Below are 16,123 nucleotides of genomic sequence, written 5' to 3'. Positions count from 1 at the left end.
AATGTAAAGTAAATTGGTTCAATAAAAAATTGGTAAACAATGGCTCCATCAGGATTTTGATAATTAATGTTACTTAAATTTGTTTAAATTGATAAAGTGCAGTCACCACTCACTTTTATATTAAATCATAAAAAAAATAGGTAACTAGGTGCTGTGAATAAATTCTACAAAATAGCTACATAAAAATCTGTGTAAAAGTGTAAAAAATTAACACACAATATTATTAAAGGTATTGAATGATACAATAAACATAATTATGTTCATAAATAAAGCATGAATATTTAGAAATAAATTAAATTGTGTAATTCTTATAAGATTCTTACATAATAAGCAGGGTACAGTTCAGGGCTTACCAGGACTTCATGGTGGGTTCGGTTGCCTTTGTAGACCCATTGGACGTTAGGGGTGGGCAGCGTGAGCAGCCCGCCGCACGGAATAGTCACGTTGGTGCCCTTATCCACAGCCACCTCGCGCAGTGCTGCTTCTTCGGCCAGCCCTTGGACCACCACTTCACAAAACAACACTCGTTATAAAAAAACAATTTATCTTTCCTTTCAATCGAATCCTAACAGACCATATAATATAGTTACCTTCTATTCCAAGGCAGAACACGCAAAACAGTAGGCGCTCGAGAAACATTCTACTGAGCCTACATCTAAGTACCTAACAAAAATAAATATTCAGGGTCTACTTATTGTAAAGTAAAAAATATTTTAAAAGTTATCTAATTATTTACATTACACAGAATTTAATAAAACGACGGAAGGCGAAAAATAGGAAACAAATCTCACAACAAACGTCCTCACTGCATTGATAAAAGTCATAGACTAAAAAAATAAATAATCCCAACAAACATAGACACATTTTATTTGACAGTTCTTTCTCCGACTTTGAACGCCATCTAGTGATCATGTGAAAAAAGAGTAGTGTTCTTTTCCAGAGTTCTTTACTAAAAAACATAATGATAATAAAAAAAGAATATTTTAGACAGGATAGAATTACTGTAAGCAATAATTGCAAGATTAGCTATAAAGTGAACCAATTGGTATTGCAACAAGCGAAATGACAACTGTCAAAACTATCAATCCGCGGCTTGACACTTGACAGCGCATAGACAAAAATATAGATTTTCTACGGATATGGCCGCGTATCGGCAATACAACACTGCAATGTTTTCTATAATCATTTTTTAAAATGTTTAAAGTGTTTTTTTATTATAAGTAGTGACTAGTAGATTGTGCATAGTGCTGTGATATTTGTAATGGAAGCAGAGAGCGGATGCGAAATAAAGAGAGCTCGTGATGCAGTCGAGATGGTAGAGACTATCCAGTCCATGATCGACGTTTCAGCTGATAGACTGGAGGGTTTGAGGACACAATGCTCGACGAGTGCAGAACTGACGCAGCAGGAGATCCGGACGCTGGAGGTGGGTGGCTTACAGCTCTGGTTGCTACGGGCGCTCTGCCCTTGAGCGTATTGGGACCCGGGACTCAAGGACATCGGCTCTCAAGGCCTATAGTGAAAAGTTCAATGCTGACGTAGAAAGAGGCCGCACCGCGCTCCCAGTTGCCTTGAGCGTAGCCCTGACCTGTTTATAAACCACTAAACACCACAGGTCCCTAAAAAATATAGATACTCTTAGGTTTACTGAACCTATGGTAATTGTTGTTCATTCTAACAATATTGAGTCTTGATACTTTAATTAAAAATTGTTAAAAAAAGTAAGGAATGCAATGACCTATCTCTAGAGTTGCTGATAAGATTATTTAGGCATTACATCTCAGATGTGATAACACATATCACTTATAATTTTGTAGTACTACTATGACATTGTAAAGTTTGGTTTTTTATGATTGTAATGGGTAATGAGAGTAGCATGATAAAACACAGCTATAAAAAATACAAATCATATACCAACATTTTAATGGTTGAGGTTTTATTATTAGATTCTGATAGGGGATCACATTTGATTATCTATATAAATAAAAATGAATCATAAAATGTGTTGCTAAACACAAAACTTGGGAATGGCTGGACCAATTTTGCTAATTCTTTTTTGTAATTTGTTATTATCAAGAGAAGATTTTTATGAAAGAAAAATTACAATGGGGGTGAAGCCGCTGGCAACAGCTAGTGAATAATAAATGTTTGTATATGTGTTAAAGATGTTATATTAATTTCCGCGTGTTTTCAGGCTTTTTACTTAGAAGTGACAATCACAAGCCCCCACTTCTGAACTTAAACACACTTTTGCATTGTAATTTTTCCTTTTTATTTGCATGTTTATTACTTGCTATCTACACTTGGTTTGGATAGGTATTTAACTAAATGTAAACAAAACAATGTCACTTTGTGTCTTAAATATTGAACTATTTAAACATTTACATTTCTGTATTGAAATACACTAGTCTAGTTTGTATTACAATTGATAAGTAAAACTTTTAAAATGCTTGAATGTACCAAATCTGGCAGCTGAAGTTTGTTTACATTTAGTTAATTACCTAAGCATTTTAAGTATAGTGCTTACATTACTAGCTTTTTTCAAATTGAGACTACATAAATTGATACAATATTCAACCTCCATAATGCTGTCAAGGATGGGCAAGAGCCTATCTTGGAATGTTCTTTGTCTATTCCACAAAAATTGAGATGGTATCATAAGATATTAAAAATACATATAGAGTAAATATAGAGTACAATGCTAAAGATATTTGTTTACAGATCCTCCTGGCTCCTGATTGTTTTTAACAAGTGGAGTGCTAAGTTCTAAACAAGATTCACCACCCTAAGTCAAAAAGTTTTCACTGAACAATTTGTTTCTCATATTTATGTTGAATTTATGTGTCTGTCTATATACTTTTTTTTGACTGACTTGTGGTGTGCAATAAGGAATACTTGTATTGTATTGTATTCTATGTTGGATCATTATTATGGCTTAATTTCACCTTTATAAAGTGTGCTAGGACTATAGGATGTGTCAATTGAGTGTTAATGCAAGTACAGCCAAGAAAAGAAGTACAGTTGACAAAAAGCATGCATTAAAAGTGAAATTACTTGCTTATGATATGAGCTAGAACAAGCAGTATGTGTTAGCAATTATAACACTTACAATATGTATACATAACTCTATAGGTAGAGTCATTCACGATAATGCGTGCCATGGTTCTTATTACAATGTCATTAATGTCTAATTTTGACAAAATCACATGTATTCATGGATGGCACTTAGGTATGAACTTGGTAAAGCCAACCTTAAACATTTTTAATAATAAATTAGATAAATAAATAATTCAAATCCCTGTCATCTCTTTGGTTTTGTTGAAGATTTTAAGAATTGCAAAACTGTTAATCCTGTCAAACTACGGACTGTTTGGTTCAAGTGACCCATTTGTTGGCCACTTTTGTACAAGTACAGTCAAGGAAAATAGATCAGTGTGGAATCTTTGTGCTACTAATGTCATGTCAACATCCCATACATTTTCTAAAAAAATCTTAGCGAAATTGATTATGAAAAGGTTAAGTTTCCTTAACTGTATGTCCAGTCAAGTGTAAAAAAATGAACTTATTCAGTTTCAAAAATAAGTACCACAGACTCTTGTTCCGACGCAATAAGGCCATAGTAACATATTTTTGAGTGGTTCGAATAGATACTTATTTTTGCACTTGACTGTACATGTGGGGCTCTCTATTTGGCCAGAAGCTTCAGCTATTGCTAAATATGTTGCTTTGGAAGACAAGTCACAGTTATCCACTTTCTCTAAGATGAATAATGCATTATCATGTTCTGCTTCAGTTCATAAGCAACTTGCTGCTTTCTAATTCATGATAAAAGTTGAATATCTTTCAGTTGGTGTTGCCATAACATAATTATGAAAATTAAGTGTTGCTACAGTGAATTACCTATGAATATATTCATTAATTAATTCTATATAAATATATTTATCCGTTGCTTAGTACCCATAACACAAGCTTTGCTAAGCTTACTTTGGGACTAGGTCAATTGGTGTGAATTGTCCCATGATATTTATTTATTTATTTTATTAAGGTTGATTAGCTAGTATTTTTTTATATTTAATAGGTACAATATGTACAGCTAAGTATTGTTCATCTTTTTACTAAAGGAAAACTAAAATTACATATGGTTTAACCTCTCATTGCAGTACCGGTATCACAATTTTGAATTGTTAATAATCAGAAATCAAAAGGTATAAATAAAGAAAATGACTTATCAATAAATAAATTTTAATGTTTGAATATTTATTTATTATATTACTAGCTTTTTCCTGTGGCTTCGCCCGCGTGGAATTCGGTTATTGCGCGCTGTTCCCTCGGGAACTGCGTTTTTCCGGGATAAAAAGTAGCCTATGTGTGGCCCATAAACCATCTCCATCTCTATGCGAAAAATCACGTCGATCCGTCGCTCCATTTCGACGTGAAAGACGGACAAACATACAAACACACACGCTTTCGCATTTATAATATTAGTATGGATAACTAGCTGAGGCCCACAGTTTCACTCCCTAGAATACATGTATATTTTATAGAATTTACCATCCTATGGGAATTCCAAAAACTCCTGTTATTCCTTGTTCACATACAGCACTGGCTCTAGCCCTTCATTAAGATAGAGCGAGATTGTCTACACCATTAAAATTTTAATTTGCAATGGAGACTGGAAATTGGCACACGAGTGCCACCTGGCGTCTACAGCAACCACTCTTCTTGCCCTACCCTGGCTTGCTGGCGCTATCTACTTAAGAAGGCTTTCATGCAATATATCAGCTTTTCTGGTTAAAGCTCTCATTGTTAACCCTTTTGGCTGGCGATTCACGATATATTAACTGATTGACTGACACAAGACCAGCATTGCACATTCCTGCTTCAGCATTGAATAGTTTTTTTTTTTTGTCTTTAATGTTTTCTCATAAGTCTTCTATGATCTTTAATATTGTCAATTGTGTTTGTTTACTTATTTTGTACAATAAAGGTGGGGCCCCATGAAATCGCTCGACGCTCGTTTCCAGTGTCAAATCTGGTCACGTGACATGTAGCGATAAATCTGAGAATGTTGAGCTTTATTGCTGAAAAAAAAAACGTCTTCAGTTTCGGCAAAAACACTGTTATTTTTTTTTTCATTCACTCCAATTTCTTTTATTTGTACCACTGCCACGACTGCTACTAAATGAGATTAAGAAATCAGCTTTCAAGACCAAGAACATTCCTGAAAAAAGCCATCTTGTCGCTGCTGCTCGCGCGGCGACTTGACGCTACTTTTTGAGTCGCGTTCAAAGTGGGGTCACCTGACCAGATTTATCGCTGCTAGCGACTGCATGTACCCTAAAGAGTTTTAATATTGCACGACTAAAATTGACGTCAGACATTTATTTTAGTATAATACCAGACCCGAATTGGTTAAGAAACGCTGAGTTAGGGGCTGTTTCACCATCCAATAATTAATTTTATTTGACGGATAAATGTGATGCCGTCTCAGTCTATTCGGACGAAACAAACAGAGACGTCAGCCACATTTATCTGTCAAGTAAAATTAATCAATAGATGGTGAAACGGGGGATTAGCGTCACCATCTCACCATCAACTGCTTGGTCTCCAGGGTAAACTCCTGAAGCACTTCTCGCGGCAGCTGGTGATCAAGGCGCGCTTCGAGGATGAGCTGCAGCGGGCGCTCGGGGACGTGCCGTGCCTGCCGCAGTGGTTGCGCGTCGTTGGGCTCAGCGCTGAGGCTATCCAGGTAACCAGGGTCTGCGACTAGGGATCCTTTGGGCGTTGTTCCATTAGCCGGCCCGGCACGGGCACGGCATCGGGGCTTCGTTTTTCCACTGCGCCGGTGTCGATGCCGGTTTACGCCCGGTGAGTGGTGCAGTACTGACACGGACTTCAGCACAATTGAATACAACAAGCAGTTTTGCCGGGCCGGCACCGAGTGGTAAGTTTGCCGGTAAGTGAAAAAGCGAGCCATACATTTTCATATTTTTTTGCAGCTAATGGAAAAACCTAGTGACGGATACCGTAATAGAGGTAGACCGAAGAGGAGATGGAGGGACGACTTAGATGCCTATAATGTGGGATGGCGGGAGCTCGCCTTTGATAGGCAGGAGTGGAGCAAGAGAGGAGAGGCCTTTGCCCAGCAGTGGGACACAAAAATAGGCTAATCAAAAAAAAAATGGAAAAACGCCCTTTGGGTTATAATTATTTCGATCCGTTTGCCTCCCTCTCATAATAAAAAAAAAACTGTTATTGACCTGTCCCGTTCTGCTGACGTAAATATGGGTCAGATTTAAATAATGCATGAATGACAGTAAATCCCTACGGCTGATATGATCATGATGTAATAGTAGATTATTGTCGTGGCCTGGAAGTAGGCAATTGCTGGCTGAGTATGAGAACTAATACGTAGCCAGTAATTGCTATTCCAGCCGAGACTAATATAAAGCTTTTCTCAAAAGTGGCGAAGGAAAAAAATAAATAAGAATAAACCAACAAAAGTCAACAAAATATTTTATGACATTTAATTTTATTCCAATAAAATTTTTCATGCTGTCCCGCCTTTTTTCATTAAAAAAAAACAGCAGGTGTATTTTTCCACCGAAGACACCACAAGCTGTTTCAGATCCAATAAAAAAGTCTGGAGTTCCAACAAAATAACTATAGCAGCCAGTTGAGTTGGCTGTATACGACTTGTGCCAACATTTCCCTGGCCGTTTTCACTTTAAAAAAAGTTTAAGACTGGACAATAATAAATTATTGTCGAGCTAGCGCGCCTGCAATCTTTTTAACTTTTTAATTTCTCGCTGACCATAAACTATGCACTTAGCCTTCTGATACTCGTATGTAAGGAATAATGTAGACTTTTACGGACATTTTTGAGAAAAAAAAACTTGTGTATCGTTCCCCAGGCGGTATGCAATCGCGTGTCGACGCTGGAGTCGCTGCGCGAGCGCTCCGACCATGAGTTACGCGCGTTCCTGGCCAACGCGCGCGACGAGGAGGTCAAGCGACTGTGTCGCGCCATGCACCGTCTGCGGACCTACACCGGTGAGTACCTACATACGTGCCGTGACGCGCGTGTATCCACGGTCGGCAAGCCCAGTTATGAGCTGACCGTATCGCTAAGGGTGTACCACACGAGAGCAAATATACAATCAACATGACCTGCCAACAGAGCATGTAAGAAGTTTTTTTTCCCTTTATCATTATCACAAACAGTAAGAACCGTAGTACATGCTGGCACTGTCTGAGCACTGTTTTTCGAATAAAGTTGGCTATTATATAGTAGTGTCGTCCAATGGTTTAGCAGTCGCTGTAGCCGAATTAGGCTTTTGTATGGTATTTCCAAAGCATCTGGTAGACTAAAACAAAAGTAATGTTGAAATTCCTTTAAAACTTATTTGAAAAGTAAAGTTTTAACTTTGATTAGAATCTGTAGCAGCTGAAAATAAGCCATGTAGTGCCGTAATACAGCACTGTTGGGCTGCCAAGCATTTCGGTTCTAAAGTTATTTTATTACTCGTGTAACTGTATCTATCTACCTAATATCTTTTATTTAACAAGCAATTTTTGTACCTATATATATCTTGTATGTATAATATATATAGAATCTGAGAAACGGCTCCAACGATTTCGGTGAAATTTGGTATGTGGGGGGTTTTGGGGATGACAAATTGATCTAGCTTGGTCTTATCTCTGAGAAAACGCTTATTATCGAGTTTTAGCCCGAGCAAAGCTCGGTCGCACAGGTACTTTATTTTTATTGCAGAATAAACATTTTTTTTTATGCAGGTGGTAGAACCTTCCTTGTGCATAGTCCGCCCGGATTGCTACCACCATCGTGCTCGCTAATCCTGCCGTGAAGCAGCAGTGCTTGCACTGTTGTGTTTTGGCGTGGAGAGTAAGACAGCCGGTGAAATTACTGGCACGTGAGGTATCCCATCTTAGGCCTCTAGGTCGGCAACGCGTCTGCAATACCCCTGGTGTTGCAGATGTTTATGGGCGGTGGTGATCTCTTACCATCAGGAGACCCACTTGTTTGCCATCCAGTTAAAAAAAATTGTCTATTCAGACGCCCTAGCGAGGGGCGAGGCGGCGGCAGAGATGCAGCTGTACTGGGACTCGTGGGAGCGGCACGCGCGCGGCTCGCCGCGGGGACGCGCGCGGCACCCGCGCGGCTCCGTGCCCAGCGAGCCCGACCACGCCACGCCAAGGAAGAGTAAGTCATCTCATCATCATCATCGTCAGGCTGTCGGTGTGCTCCTGGACAGGCCTGGCACACGGCGCCACAGATCTTTCTTCAGCTCTGCTCCAATCTCTGCCCTTGTCTTACCAATACCACAATTTTAAATTGACCTTTACTTTTCATCAGGTGACCCGCCTGCTCTTTTTCCCCCTATCATATAAACAAAATATATCTTTTGCTAATCTAATAATCTAATATCATCAGCCTTAGCAGGCCACAGATAATTTATTGAATCGGGTGTTCTGCATTCTATCCCGCAAAAAAACTGTGAGCATCTCTGTAGCTCGTTGCGTGGCTCTGTGACTAAAATACGCTTGTGTTATAATTATTAAATTTATCTGGAATATTTCAGTGGATCGTTTTAGTAATTTGGACTGAGCGCTTCCGTGTACTTTTTTGCAATTTTAAATTGAAATAGACAAATATTTCTAGATACAAATAGTACAATCGAACAAATTGAATCATGACCCAGGGTGGAACTTTTTAATGAATGATTTCACTATGATTTCGTAGACAAAAGTATGAGATGTCAACATGACATTAGTAGCACAAAGGCAAAAAAATGAATTCGCCGCTAGAGGCGCTAGTGTAGCGTGAGGTGTCCGAAATGTCAAATCTTATAGTTTTTGGGTGAGCTACGCGGGCTTATTTATAATTAGAATAATTTTGTGAATATTTTGCATTACCTGAAATTAATTATAGCAATTATGCGTTACGGGGCAATGAATGTCTGTGTTTTGAGACAGTTTTGTCTTTCGGAAACTTTTGCCCTCCCTTTTTTCCCGAACAAAACGGGACTACGCAACACTGTGGTTGCTCGATATTTTTATGGTACGGTTTTAAGGTGTATTAAATATGATTTTAATTTTAACTTTGTTTTCACGCCCGTAATAACAGACTGAAAGCCACACTTAAAAACCTCACGCAACAGTGGCGCCATCTAGAAAGACAAAAAACGATAGCCCTCATTAACATGCTGTTTTTCTGTTTCCAGGCGGCAAATCCCCCACGACGCCGGTCAGCAAGCGCAAGCAAAACTCGCACTTGCCGGCGCCGGCGTCGCTCACCAAGTCGCGCTCGCACGAATCGCAACTTTCCGTCAAACCCGATGCTTCCGATCTGAGGTATGTTTATACTTAATTTATTACCCGACTGCCCGAAGGAGGGTTATGTTTTTCGAGCGTATGTATATATGTATGTAAGTATGTATGTCCATTTCTTTGGTCCTCGCTGCAGCCTAACCCCCTTATTCATAAAACTTAACAAGCCTATGTTAACTAACAAATGCTTTGTCCCTTTCTAACAAATACATATGTCGAAGTGACAGATAAGGACAAACGAATTTTAGCAGCATTTTAACTAAAATAGGTTTGACTGTCGTTTATGAATAAGGGGGTAAATGTCTAGACGGATTTTAGCATATGAGGTATCATTGGATTTGTCATAACTGTCGGAGTGACATAGGCTATATAATATTTCAAGATGGCGGAGGAATGAAAAAAATATTTTGTATTGTAACAATATGGGTATCAAATGAAAGCGAATAATTAGCCCATTCTAAATATATATGGGTTGTAATACTGTGCCTATCCATAGGCGAGACAGCGAGATAGTAATACGAAGCGGACTTGCGGATTGTTTTTCTATTCGCGGAGCTTCCCAGCATCCCCACTCGCGCTTGTTTCTCCGCCCCGCTGGGTAGCGCTCCTCTAACTTACTCCGCTAAATGGTTTTTTTATGAATTTTTAAGCTAATTACCGACTCACTGTCCACTGATGAGGAGATTTTTGTTAATTTCTATTGGTGGATTTTTATTTCGCTTACGGCTCTGCTGCCTCGCTCTGCTCCAATGCTCAGGCAGTTTTTTTTAACCGATAATCAACTAGCAATTACCTATTCATTAATAGGGTAAAACATCAATCAGTGGTCTGGTGGTGGTTATACTGAGAATGAATTATTTCTATAGGTGGTGACCAGAATTCATTTTATTGTAAGATGGCCAGTAATTGACGATTTACCCTATTAATATGTATGAATGTATGTAAACTCTCTCTCGTAATTTAATTTAGATTCCTAAATTTACAATCCTAAATTCTAAATTAATTAATCAATGTACAAGTCTGAAACAATAATAATAATAATGAAGAATAATAATAATAAATCGACTAACACTAGATTGTAAGACCAATACCTACTAACAAATAATATGGACTTTTGTTGGTCTGAAATAGTCTTTTTGTTTATTGCCACACAATAAAACACTAAATAATAATAATATACCTATTATTACTTGTATATTTGACTAAAATAACGTGTTATTATCTGTGGCAGCGACAACAGCCAGTCGTCGGCGGCGGGGGCGGCGGACGCGGAGAGCGGCCCGGCGGCGGAGTCCCCGCCCGCGTCGCCGCACGAGCCCGACCCCGCCCGCGCTCGCACCCGCACACCCCGCTCCGCGACCCGCATAACAATCACACCGTAAGTACGACCACCGTCTAAACTTTTTTTTCTCAAAAATGTCCGTAAAAGTTGACATTATTCTTTACATATTAAAAAGTTAAAAAGATTGCAGGCGCGCTAGCTCGACAATAATGAATTAGCGCGCCTGCAATCCGTCCCTTTTTTTTAAAGTTAAAAAGGCCATGGAAATGTTGGCACAAGTCGTATACAGCCAAGTCTAATGGCCGGTATCAGATATTTTGTTGGAACTCCGGACTTTTTCTATTGGGTGTGAAATAGCTTGTGGTGTTTTCGTCGGAAAAATACACCTGCAATTTATTTTTAATGAAAAAAGGCGGGAAAGCATAAGAAAAATATTGGAATAAAATTAAATTTTATAATAGTTTTTGAGAAAAAGTTTATTCTATGTCAGAATTAGTCACCATTTTTGAGAAAAGCTTTATATTAGTCTCGGCTGGAATAGCAATTGCTGGCTTCGTATTAGTTAAACGGACTCGCAAGCTCGTCCGTTTAATACTCATACTCAGCCAGCAATTGCCTACTTCCAGGCCACGACAATAATCTACTATTTTACTAGCCTGTGGTAATATCCCACTGCTGGGTAAAGGCCTCTCTAAGGCGAGTTAGAAAGCCACCAAAACCAACATGGAAAAGTACTAGATCAAAATGCGTCATTTTTCACGAGATGTTTTTTTTTGCTCCGAACCGCAGGCGATTGTAGATAGTCAAGTCGAGGGTAAAGTGAGTTTTATCAACAATAAAATTCTCAGTTTTCACTTCAATTCCGAAGAAAAGCATTACTGCAAATAATGTCATTTGCAACCTTTTATTTTCCTTGATGATGAACTTTATTTGAGTTCGAAACGCGCGTTCGATAAGCGTTGTGTGGTGTATGATGTGTCTGTGTTCTTACAGCGTGGAAGTGGAGGAGCTGTACGAAACACATTTTTGATTTATGAACATTAAACTTTATGTCATTGACGTAAAGTTTAATGTTCAAACTTCAAACGCCCAATGTCCTTTTTAAAGGACACTGGGAGTCAGGAGGATAGAGAAATCATTTTAAATAAAACTTTGTTGGCAGATAATGTTTTTCAAAATTGAATGCGTATTAGACAATTAGCCTCATGGAAAAGTATTCAAATTCAAATTCAAATGATTTATTCAGTAAATAGGCCGCAATGGGCACTTTTACACGTCATTTTTTTAAACTACTAGCGCTTTCGGAAAGACCTTCATTGCCAAGAAGATTGCGCCGCAAGAAACTTGGCAGAAAGTCATTTTTGCATAAAAATATAATTACAAATAAAATACTTAAAAACTATATTATACAATTAAAGAAAAAAATACAAAAAATAATAATTAAAGAAATACAGGGATGTATGGGGTCCCTTAGTTACAATACTAAACACTAACTATATATACGTTCAGTGGAAGTTTAGAATGCTTCCACCGTCATAAATTTTAAAATAATAATAACAATAATTTAGTTCTGAAATATACATTTCAGGTCTCTTTTTATCTGCGAACGTGTATTTATTTTAAAGTGCGCTTTCTGCTGTGGACAATAAAGTCGTTATTTCAATGAACTATTTTATTTTATATTTCCGTTCATATTAAACTGAGTATTATGCGGTTGAGGGCACAATAGAATACAATGGCTTTGCTCGAGAGGTTGGCTGCTGATGAGATCGGGACACCTCAAATAATTGGTAGTACACCGTATTGTGTTGTTCCCAGGCGGCGCTGGGCGCGGCGCCGCGCTCGCCGCGCACGCCCGTGGGCCGCTGCATGGCGCACGACATCGCGCACCGCTTCGCCAAGACGTTCAACATGATCGCCACCTGCGACTACTGCGACAAACAGATGCTCTTCGGCTCGGGCCTCAAGTGCAAGGAGTGCAAGTTCAAGTGCCACAGGTCAGTAATGTCACGTCGCAGCGCCCTAAAGGTACACCCATTACACCGTATCATAGGAATTCCCTTGACTTGTCTAATTTTTTTTTTGCCTAATTTAAATTTGTCTAACAACTTTTACTATAATTAATTGTTTGTCTAAAGTAAATTATTATTCTATCGAATTTTAATTTTTTCTAAATGATCATTTTCATAACTGGTATTGTCGAATATATATATTATGGTGGTATTTTGCAGGTGGTAGGACCTTGTGCAAGGTCCGGCCGGATTGCTACCACCATCTTGCTCGCTAATCCTGCCGTGAAGCAGCAGTGCTTGCACTGTTGTGTTTCGGCGTGGAGAGTAAGACAGCCGGTGAAATTACTGGCACGTGAGGTATCCCATCTTAGGCCTCTAGGTTGGCAACGCGTGTGCAGTACCCCTTGTGTTGCAGATGTTTATGGGCGGTGGTGATCTCTTACCATCAGGAGACCCATTTGCTCGTTTTCCATCCAGTCAAATAAAAAAAATAAAATAAAAAATATATATTATTTTATTTAAAACTCACTTTGTCGATTCTTATTTTAACTAATCATTACTTAGTCGAATAGCCTTTTTTACTACGATTAGAACTGCGACCACAACAGCGCGCGAGCCGAGCGAGCGTAGCGAACGTGCTGCGGTAGCGGCCGGCGAAGCGCCTGAACCGAACTTATGTTAGACGAAAAATAATTATGTCAGTCAAACAGTATACGAAATAAGTTTATACAAAATGAAAATTAGATGATATAAAATTAGGCGAAACAATATTATGTAAAGTAGTTAAGTTGTATACAAAATTACTGTCAATAAGATGAAAATTCGGGAAAATGAGCCATTAAGTTAAGTAATATTAGTTTATCTAAAATTAGGCAATCCGAAAATAGACAAAAAGTTGTTAGGCAAAACAAGGTGCAACCCGTATCATACCATGACCGTAATAGCAACGTGTGAGACAAAAATATATTCTTTGTATTGAGAAGTATGACATAAGTATGCTATGCCTACTCGACCGTTTCCTAACCAACCGTCGCCGTGGCGTGTTATTTATGCGTTTGACATTCCGTTCCTGACACGTTCTTATTACGGTCATGGCATGATACGGTGTAGTGGGTAGATCCCTTAAAGCTACATTTACACGCTTGCCGAGACTTGGGAAATGTCTAGACGCTGGCCTTTATAAATTTCAATGAGGGCTATCGTTTTTTGTCTCACTAGATGGCGCACTGTTGCGTGAGGTTTTTAAGTATGGTTTTCAAAGTCTGTTATTACGGGCGTGAAAACAAAGTTTAGATTAAAATTATATTTAATACACCTTAAAACCGTACCATAAAAATATCGAGCATGCCACAGTATTGCATAGTCCCCGTTTTGTTCGGAAAAAAGGGAGGACAAAGGTTTCCGAAAGACAAAACTGTCTCAAAACACAGACATTCATTGCCCCGGAACGCATATTTGCCATAATTATTACAGATATTGCAAAATATTCACAAAATTATTCAAATTATAAATAAACCCGCGTAGCTCACTCAAAAACTATGAGATTTGACATTTCGGAGACCTCACGCTACACTAGCGCCTCTAGCGGCGAATTCATACGCGATATCCCTCATTCCATCTACACGCTTGCAAGTGTTGTACTTCAGACAGGCAAACGTGGACCTCGAAGTTGTTTCCGACACTGGCCTGGGTCAGCGGCAAGCTCTGGCAAGCTCACGCAAGCCTATCCAAACGCCCCCGCTTGTGCTTGTGAAAGCTTGTCGAAGCGTCCTAAACTTACCTTGTGTTTTTTGTTGCAGAGACTGCGAAAGTAAAGTTCCTCCGTCGTGCGGTTTACCGCCCGAGTTCGTTAACGCTTTTAAAGAGAAAGTTCACAAAGACGGTAATTCATACTAATATTATCCATATTAATATTATAAATGCTGAAGTGTGTTTGTGTGTTTGTCTGTCTTTCACGCCACAACGGAGCGACGGATCGACGTGATTTTTGGCATAGAGATAGTTTATGGGCCCGAGTGACATAGGCTACTTTTTATCCCGAAAAAATGCACAGTTCCCGAGGGAACAGCGCGCGATAACCGAATACCACGCGGGCGGAGCTTCGGGCAAAAGCTAGTAATATATTATTTTTATTAAATACTGAGGATAAATGCACATATTATGGTGTTCTAGAGTAGGGCTACAAGAGCCGCGTCGGACAGTTTTTAACCCCCGATGCAAAAAGAGGGGTGTTTGTTTGACCGCTATGTGTGTCTGTTTTTCTGTGTATCTGTGTGTCTGTCTGTGGCACCGTAGCTCGTAAACGGGTGGACCGATGTGAATGAGATTTTTTTTTATTTGAAATCAGGTTTTCTAGCGATGGTTCTTAAATATGTTTTATCAAATTCGGTTCCGCCGCTTTTGAGATATTGAACTTTGAAGTTGTGCAGCGTGTCATCTCTCTGATCTGTCGAATACTTTGTCGCTTTTAAAAAACAGCTGGCATATCCCGATTGTAGGTTCCTAAACCCCCAGGAGGGGTGTAGGTTAAAAAAGCCGTGGTGGCCTAGTGGTTTGACCTATCGCCTCTCAAACAGAGGGTCGTGGGTTCAAACCCCGGCTCGCACCTCTGAGTTTTTCGAAATTCATGTGCGGAATTACATTTGAAATTTACCACGAGCTTTGCGGTGAAGGAAAACATCGTGAGGAAACCTGCACAAACCTGTGAAGCAATTCAATGGTGCGTGTGAAGTTCCCAATCCGCACTGGGCCCGCGTGGTAACTATGGCCCAAGCCCTCTTGTTCTGAGAGGAGGCCTGTGCCCAGCAGTGGGACGTATATAGGCTGGAATGATGATGAGGTTCCTAAACCCGGTATTTTCATGCTTCTTGAACTCGCACCACAATAACTTCCCAAGAAAGTCGTGATGCAGGTTCAGTGCTGATCTTCATTCCACGACCACGACCACTTTGTCAAGAGTGTACTCAGTTTAGCAACTTAGAAGAGAATCTTAAGCTCAGTTTAGGCCTGCATGAAAGATCATCCATCCCATCCCAGCCTATATACATCCCACTGCTGGGCACAGGCCTCCTCTCAGAACAAGAGGGCTTGGGCCATAGTTCCCACGCGGGCCCAGTGCGGATTGGGAACTTCACACACACCATTGAATTGCTTCGCAGGTTTGTGCAGGTTTCCTCACGATGTTTTCCTTCACCGTAAAGCTCGTGGTAAATTTCAAAGAATGAAAGATCACGCAAGTTGCAATAAATGGCGAGGCCGTAAAGAGACGATTATGAAGTGGTTATTCCTTTTACAGGCATTGCCTCCTGAAGCCCACCATATAACGGGTGTGGCCTGCAACACGACCATAAAATTTAAACATTAGTTCAGCGACTTTTTAAAATAATGGAGTCTTGGAATTTTCCTTTTTTCATACAAATTAAATACTGCTGTCAATGTACGCCTAGAACACAACTGACGTCGCCTGTCACGCTACAAA

General features: G+C 39.5%; 2 protein-coding genes across 2 annotated transcripts in view; one reads left to right on the top strand and one right to left on the bottom strand.

Annotated features, from left to right (window-relative positions):
* Nucleotides 1–813, bottom strand: part of LOC141436786 (protein turtle homolog A) — a 62,473-nt gene extending 61,660 nt beyond the window's left edge. The window contains exons 1-2 of the mRNA XM_074099836.1: nt 591–813; nt 354–508 (exon numbers count right to left, since the gene is read on the bottom strand). Of these exons, the coding sequence (XP_073955937.1) occupies nt 354–508; nt 591–639 (204 nt within the window). The 5' untranslated portion in view covers nt 640–813. The remainder of the gene's footprint in view (nt 1–353; nt 509–590) is intronic.
* Nucleotides 814–1,148: 335 nt separating this feature from the next.
* The window catches only part of ksr (kinase suppressor of ras), a 37,756-nt gene continuing 22,781 nt past the window's right edge, over nt 1,149–16,123 (top strand). The window contains exons 1-9 of the mRNA XM_074100337.1: nt 1,149–1,426; nt 5,612–5,749; nt 6,915–7,053; nt 8,078–8,224; nt 9,246–9,375; nt 10,583–10,729; nt 11,627–11,633; nt 12,452–12,630; nt 14,445–14,527. Coding sequence (XP_073956438.1) covers nt 1,262–1,426; nt 5,612–5,749; nt 6,915–7,053; nt 8,078–8,224; nt 9,246–9,375; nt 10,583–10,729; nt 11,627–11,633; nt 12,452–12,630; nt 14,445–14,527 — 1,135 coding nt within the window. The 5' untranslated portion in view covers nt 1,149–1,261. The remainder of the gene's footprint in view (nt 1,427–5,611; nt 5,750–6,914; nt 7,054–8,077; nt 8,225–9,245; nt 9,376–10,582; nt 10,730–11,626; nt 11,634–12,451; nt 12,631–14,444; nt 14,528–16,123) is intronic.

Source organism: Choristoneura fumiferana, chromosome 17 (genome assembly GCF_025370935.1).
Source record: "Choristoneura fumiferana chromosome 17, NRCan_CFum_1, whole genome shotgun sequence".
Classification (NCBI taxonomy): Eukaryota; Metazoa; Arthropoda; class Insecta; order Lepidoptera; family Tortricidae; genus Choristoneura; species Choristoneura fumiferana.
This window is presented reverse-complemented; position numbering and strand designations above follow the sequence as displayed.